The sequence below is a fragment of the Panicum virgatum genome, chromosome 4K (assembly GCF_016808335.1).
Source record: "Panicum virgatum strain AP13 chromosome 4K, P.virgatum_v5, whole genome shotgun sequence".
Taxonomy (NCBI): Eukaryota; Viridiplantae; Streptophyta; class Magnoliopsida; order Poales; family Poaceae; genus Panicum; species Panicum virgatum.
Genome location: NC_053139.1, coordinates 6,840,496 through 6,847,801, shown reverse-complemented (window position 1 = coordinate 6,847,801; position 7,306 = coordinate 6,840,496). Strand labels below are relative to the sequence as shown.

The 7,306-nt window shown below is 47.9% G+C and overlaps 1 protein-coding gene across 1 annotated transcript; it reads right to left on the bottom strand.

Moving 5' to 3' along the window:
* Positions 1-1,179: 1,179 nt before the first annotated feature.
* On the bottom strand, positions 1,180-5,309 carry LOC120701827 (the record flags this gene model as incomplete). Its single annotated transcript, XM_039985640.1, has 2 exons — positions 1,180-1,477; positions 4,307-5,309. Coding segments are annotated over 2 exons (1,104 nt in total), but the record flags the coding sequence as incomplete, so codon positions are not given.
* Between the last annotated feature and the right edge of the window lie 1,997 nt (positions 5,310-7,306).

The window sequence follows — 7,306 nt, the reverse complement described above, 5'->3', positions numbered from 1 at the left end:
AGTTTCATGTTAATCAATTAATGTGAACCGACAGGAGTATATATCTTGTATTCCAGAAGATTCCTTGTTTATCTGAAGTTATTTTTCGTCTTGCCATTCCACTGCATGTCACAATACTTCCCTGACGTTTGCCTCCTCTCTCCGTGCATTTCCCAGATGTTTCTCACTTTTTTTTTCTATCTCCAAAAATCGTGGTATGTTTTTTAAAAAAAAAACACATTCAATCTCGAACCAGTATATCTCTATTTTCTGATAAGCATTAGTAGTAGAACAAAGAAATTAAACTTTTAAATTTCCTAAAACTCATCCACAGTTGTATGCCCAGCTTTTGCTATACAGTTTACGGACTATTTTTATTTGGTAACTATGACTAGCTTTGCCATACAGTTAATACAAATGTTTTTTTCTTTTATGTTATATAATTGCCAACATTGAATCCATCTACTTTGTTGCGAAAGGGCCAGTAGCCGATTACAAGAGCCTCAGTATCACCTCAGGTCCTAGATTCGACTCTCTATGGTAGCAAATATTCTAGGATTTAACGGCGTTGTGCTTTCAGTGGTAGACGACCGTCGATAGTGAGACGTATGTAGTGACTTCGTCAATTTGAAGGAGCTCAGATTTCGAAGATGCTCATAGATGTAAGGTTTGCGTACGTGTGTTCATAGGGGTGATTGTACGTGTGTTGTGAGTGTCCGAATTGTACTGTGTAATCTAAAAAAAAGAATCTATCTACTTTGTTCCGTTTGTAATCATCAAACCCAAGGCATAAGTTTGCCAAAAAAATATGCAAATTCTGATCCTGCAAAGGTAAGGGATAGTGCGTAAACGTTCAGAAGTTCTCCATGACATAAGGAGCACTCGAGACTTAAAATTGATCACCACAAAAGAAAGGTGGATCTAAGTGTGCAGAAAAAGAAAACAACCCTAAAATTCTTTGCAAGAAAATATAGGGTGCATTCTGATCCAAACTGCCAATGCCACAACCACATCATTTGTGCAATTTCTTCGATGTAACTATCCATACAAATCTAAAAGAAATATAGAAACCCATACTGGTGAATCATAACCAGAAGAGAAACAATCAGAAAGTCAGGAAATATTTATTGTGACTCAATATAACCCTCAGAAGAGGATTCCATTTGAAATAACAAAACAAGCATTCGGATGAATTATTTAAGGTTGACAATAGCATTATGAACAGGACACACAGGGATACATAAATTTCCCTAATACAAAGTATCAGAACCGAAGGAATTTCATAAGGAACTTCCTGCATTCTAGAGACTAGAGAGATGGAATGGGAATTTCATAAGGAAATTCCCACATAGTAAACCAGCCTTAAACAAACAGCATTTGTTAAGAGGACCATTAAACTACTTAAGGAAGGATTTTCTAGCACAAAACCAGGCATATGGCCTCCAATTGGTTCTGTCCTCCTTGAGCTCCTTCGGGTAAGGAATTGTTTCCACAACATTAGATTCCAAATGGAACACAGATACCCAATATGGTTTGTTACAAGGTATATCCGCATAGTAGATGCAATTCCTCTTGATCACAGGAAACTTCTTTGCCCTATCTTCACCAGCCTGTCCGTGGCCACTGTGCCGTTCCGAACCGTCGGTGCCGCGATCGCCATCAATACTCGCATCGTTTCATGATGTAGTGTGTCTTTGTGGCCACTGTGAAGGTGGAAGAACCTCTGTGTTATGATCTTTGTGTTTTCCACGTTTCTTATGATAATGAGCTAGTAGGCAGAGTCTTCAGGGGCGAGCCTAACTCCTGCATACTTGTGCCTCATACTTTTGCATGCCCTGCCTTGTGACAGTATGATCTCTTGTAATTAGACTTTTTGGTTATCGCCTCTGATTTTCTGATGAAGAGGCTCTCGAGGGAGCAGTGGGCGATTATGACCACAACCACCTACTGAACTGGAGAAGTGGACTTTACAAGAATAAGAATGACCTGTGCAACCAATCCAGTGGAACTTTTTAGCACTATACTTCCGATGGAACTTTGGTTTGAGACTGTGATCTTCACTGGTTTCGTTGCGTGGATGATTGAGAGGCCTGAAACCGACTGTACCAAGGATCAGGTATGAGACAGTTCAGCACCCCTTCATATTTTTGTTTTCTCCACTTTTGAAATCTTTTTTCATTGTCAGGTTGATTTCCTACAAGTGGTTTAGTTATTTGTCTTAGATATCATCTGCTACTCTCAAATTATTAGAAACCAGCTGTCGGAAATTGTCATGGTGATTGTTTAATCTCGAAATTGTCAGAAAAGCACATTTAATCTCGAACCAATACATTTCTATCTTCCGATAAGCATTAGAAGCGAAGGAAGAAATAAAGTGTTTAATTTCTTTAAACTCATCAACAATCTTATGCCAATGCGACCACTTGCTGTCCGCGCCCTACTTCGAATTCTCTATCAATCAGCCTTTGCCATACTGTTTACAGAGACAATTTTTATTTGGTAACTGTGACTAGCTTTGCCATACAGTGAATACGAATGTTTTTTTTTCTTTTATGTTAAATTATTGCCAGTATTGAATATATCTATTTTGTTCGGTTTGTAACCATCAAACCTAAAGCAATAGAAGGGCCATGTCTTCAACTCACAGAATGTAGTTAATTAACAGTGGATATTAAGTGTTCCAAAAATATGCAAAATCTGATCCTGCAAAGGTGACGGATAGTGTGGAAGCTTTCAGATATTCTCCATGAAGGAGCACTTGAGCCTTAAAACAGATCGCCACAAAAGAAACGCGGATTTAAGCATGCAAAACATAGAGCAAGGCTTCTCTGATCCTAATCGCCAATGCCACAACCACATCGTTTGTGCAACTTCTTCTATGTAACAATGCATTTACAAATCTAAAACAAGTATAGAAGCCAATACGGGTGAATAATAACCAGAAGAGAAACGACCAGCAAGTCAGGAAAATATTTATTGAGACTCAATATAACCCTCAAAACAGGATTTCATTTGAATTTGAAATAATAAAACAAGCATTCAGATGATCTGTGAAGGTCAAAATAGGATTATGGACAGGACATACAAGGGTACACACAGTGGCGAAGCCAGCCCAAAAAATGACCTAAGGCGGAGTTCAACATCAAAATTTTCGCACGGCCAAAGTGATGCGCCGAAGATTGCTGCCCGGTTGCAAGCGCCCGCGGCAGCGGTGCATGGGATCCGCTGACGCGGCTGGCGGGTGTCGAGTTGGGGTTGCAAGACGGACTGACGGACGGACGCGGAGCGCCATCGTGCAACGACAACAATGCGTCGGCGTGAGTGCCTGAGCGGGACTGCAGACAGGGGGGTGGATGGTGAACTGCCAAAGTCGCCAGCGGCGTCTGGTGGCAAGAAGACGCGGCGTTGGGCTGGGGCTAGGCTGAACCTCTTAAGAGGCTACAGCCCACTCGACCGGACAGCCCACGAGATCACGAAGTCCTCTCGTGCAGTGCTCCATTGGCCCAATCTGAGTCTCGCAACTCTTGGCAGTAGATGACCGTCGTCCTCACGTTTGGGGGAGGGGGGCGCCATCGCACCGTCATGAGCCCCGGTCGGAGTTGAGAACGGGGGGATATTGTCAGCACCCATGAACTGGAGGAAGCATCTACTACTATGGACAGCCCCACCAGAAAGCCTAGTGTTAGTTTTGGTGGCAGCGAATGGGTTCGCTAGATGTGCCTGCGCGCACGTATCAAGCCCAACCCATATAAATACAAGAGAGTCGCTGGTTAAAATACTGAGTGCATACGAGGAGGAGTATCGAACAACTTATATGAACTCTTACTCTTTACTCAAGTAATTTGTCCTTTGAAAGTTAATTCCTTGTTCTCCTCTGTTCTTCTTATGTTCCTCAGATCCATCATACTTCTTGTTCTCTGCTACTTTTGTTGTTAACAGTATGCTCTAGATCTCGTCTGGAAGCACCTAGGGCGGCCGCCGCTACCTTTGTTGTTAACAGTATGCTCTAGATCTCGTCTGGAAGCACCTAGGGCGGCCGCCCGGGCTCGCCCTAGTGCTGGCTCCGCCACTGGGTACACAGTAGAGAGTTTCATAAGGAACTTTCCCTAGTACAAAGTATCAGAACTTAAGGAATTTCATAAGGAACTTCCTGCATTCTGAGAGTTTGGGATAGGAATTTCATAAGGAAATTCCCACATAGTAGACAATCCCTAAACAGCTTATTCACGAAGACGACCATCAAGACTACTTAAAAAGGGTTTTCTAGGACAAAACCAGGCATATGGCATTCTGTGGAGCTCCTTCGGGTAAGGAATTGTTTCCACAACATTAGATTCCAAATGGAACACAGATATCCAATATGGTTTGTTACAAGCTATATCCGCATAGTAGATGCAATTCCTCTTGATCGCAGGAAACTCCTTTGCAGATAGGGCAAAGGTATCACCTCTTCCCACAAATAGTGAGTGGTCGCCAAGGTCTCTCACCCTCTCATGGAGCTCCAAGCGCTGGTTAGGCGTCCAAACTGGTTTGTAGACTTCAGCCGGCCACGGATGGCTTCCCCAGTACAACACCACAAGCAGCAGCTCGCCATTGCACACAGCCAGGTGGGCCCCGCGCACGGCGTGAAGCCTGTGGCACCTGCAGAGCTTGTTCACTACAAAGGAAGCATAGAAGATTGGAGTACACTTGGGAGAAGGATCAGATCCAGTGCTTAGATCACAGATAACAATGTTTCTCTGAATGTCAATGTAGTATGCTTTTCCATCATGGAACGCAATGGTGTCGATTGCGCTTGTACCTCGCTCGTTCATCATGGTCCAGGTAGCATCTCCAGGGCACCAGATGAGAGTCTTCTGACCTATCGAACCTTTTATCTGAGCGGCGATAGCAATCCAGTCCGACGATGCGAGTGGATCATCGGAGACGAAGATGCGGGTGAGGGGACTCAGACACGGGAGGGGGATCTCGGCGCCGGAGAGAGGCTCCCACAGCACGAGCCGCGTTGGGGATTGATCATCGTCCACCAGGGCCAGCCAACCCCGAGACGCGCCGCAGCAGTAGGGGAGGCCGGCCGGAGGAGCACGAACTTCCAACCTCCGTGCGTCGCCACGAGGGAGGCGGATGGAGTACTCGCCGATTGGTTCAAATCCGGCCCGAGCCGCGCGGCCGGTGACGATCCATGGGCGGCAGGCGGCTAGGAGAGAGGTGAAAGCTCGCCAGTGGGCACATACCTGGTGGATGTGGAGGTGGTCGGCGTCCGAGGACAGCCGGGCGGAGACCTCTTTGAGGAGATCGCCGGGGAGGGAGGACCAGCCGCCGCCGCCATATCAACAGGTGTGGCCGTGAGGGCCAAGGGCTAGGCCCTTTTTTTAGAGAGAAGACCGTACCGTGTATATTCTCCTCCAGCAGCGGCGGGGCATGCTTGAGTGAAAATGCCAAAATGTTAAAATATTCAATATAAGAACGAATTAAGTGAATTTTGGATAATTTAAAACTTTCGGCAGATGTAAATGCATCTATATTTTGTGTGCACGCAAACTCTCAAGTTTGAGAAAGGACCGGCACTCTTGTTAGGAGGCAACACTCTTTAGGCTGTTTGCACTGGGTACTCTATCCCTTTCTCCATCAATACTGGAGAATCGTTTTAGCAAAAAAATCGCCGCAGCGGGTAATGCATCACAAACAGTAAAATTGAGGATCCCTCTATTTTCCCCAAATCTACTAAGATAGAGGTCGTGCGCTACCTCGCCTCCGGGCTCACTCGCAATCGCTGTGCGCCCGAACCTCCACCCTAGCAGCGCGCCTGCGTCCGGCTCGCCGCGCCCTCCTGCTCCTGCTCCGCCGCCGCCGAATGGGGATGGAGCTCGAAGCCGCCGAATCTGGATTTGGGGAAGAAGGTGGCGGCGGCACCAGAGAGAGGGGAGCAAATCCAGCAGCCGTCGTGCTGCACGGCTCTCTGCCTGCGCCGGCCGCCCGCTGGAGAGGGAGAGCCTCGACGGCCGGGCGGTGGAGGGTGGAGGGAGGGAGGGCGGAGAGAGGAGCAGCCGAGCTCGAGGCAACCTTGCCGTCGCCATAGCAGCACGCCGCCACCGTGAGGACGCCTGAGCTCGGATCTGCACAGCGGATGAGCCACCGGCTCCGCCCGCTCCTCCCTCCCGCGACGGAGAGGGCTCGCCGACGTGGAGGCGCCGAGAGGAGGTGGAGGCACCCATATCCGCCCGAGCTCTACGCGGCGGAGCTCGAGGTGCCGGCGGGAAGTGCAAGGGGCCGCCGAGGCGCGGCGCGGGCAAGGCCCGCTAGAGAGAGAGAGGAGAGAAGGGGCCACGGCTATGGACGGCTGTGTGGGAAGAAGAGGGGAGAGAGAAAGGAGGGGGTGTTTAAAGAATAGAAGTGAGACTGACATATGGACCCCACGGATGGATAGTTGGTGTAGAGGATGAGTTATAGAGTATGACGGGTGCGAGAAAACTGAATATACAGGAGAGAATATCGATGACTAGGACGAAATATTCTTTTTATGGGATGAATTTAGAGTACGATGAGTGCGGACAACCTTATACCACTCGGATAATATTTTTTGAGGAGCTGTCTGTCGGTTCAGCCGCGAATGTTCAGAGTCGCGCACGTTACTGCAATACAAAACACTGTTGCTCGTTGACCGGTGGGGGCCGGCCACTGTGCTTCTTCCTCCTTGTGACGCCAACAGCTTCCTCCTCGTGACACTAGCAGATTAGGGTGGGAGGTGGGCGGACCGGCGAGGGGTGGGAGGGAGGGGGGAGTGGCCGGCGGCGAGGATTGTGGTCAAGGTGGCCTTTAGGGTTTCAGGTTGCCGGGTAGAAGCGGCTCCATGACTGTGGATATATGGGGGAGGTCCATGGTGGCGGTGGTCCAGCGGTGGTGGCAGTTCGGCCGGCGGCTAGGGTAAAGAAGGCTGGAGTTGACGGCTGGCGGCACGAAGGCGGGTGGGCAGGTGGCACGGCGGCGGAGGCGAGCTGCAGATGTGTTCCGGTCGGCTTTCTGCGACGCTCCCCATGCAGTCACATAAGTTACTGCGAATAGCGCCTGGTTCAGCTGGCTAATAGAAATACTCGGACGAATAGGACCCCTCTTTAGTCAGAGGAAGAGGGGAGCTAGCGAATGAGTTCCGTTTCCAATTAAAGATCGAAAGACACATTTTGTATGTGTTAAAAATCGTCGCTTTGTATGTATGCAAAGATGATTAGATTTAGACTTAAGATATTACGTATTTAGAACACGGATGCATCTACATCTCTTCAAGTGTTTAAATCTTTTTAAACCCGTTGTAATGCTAATCTATCCCTCG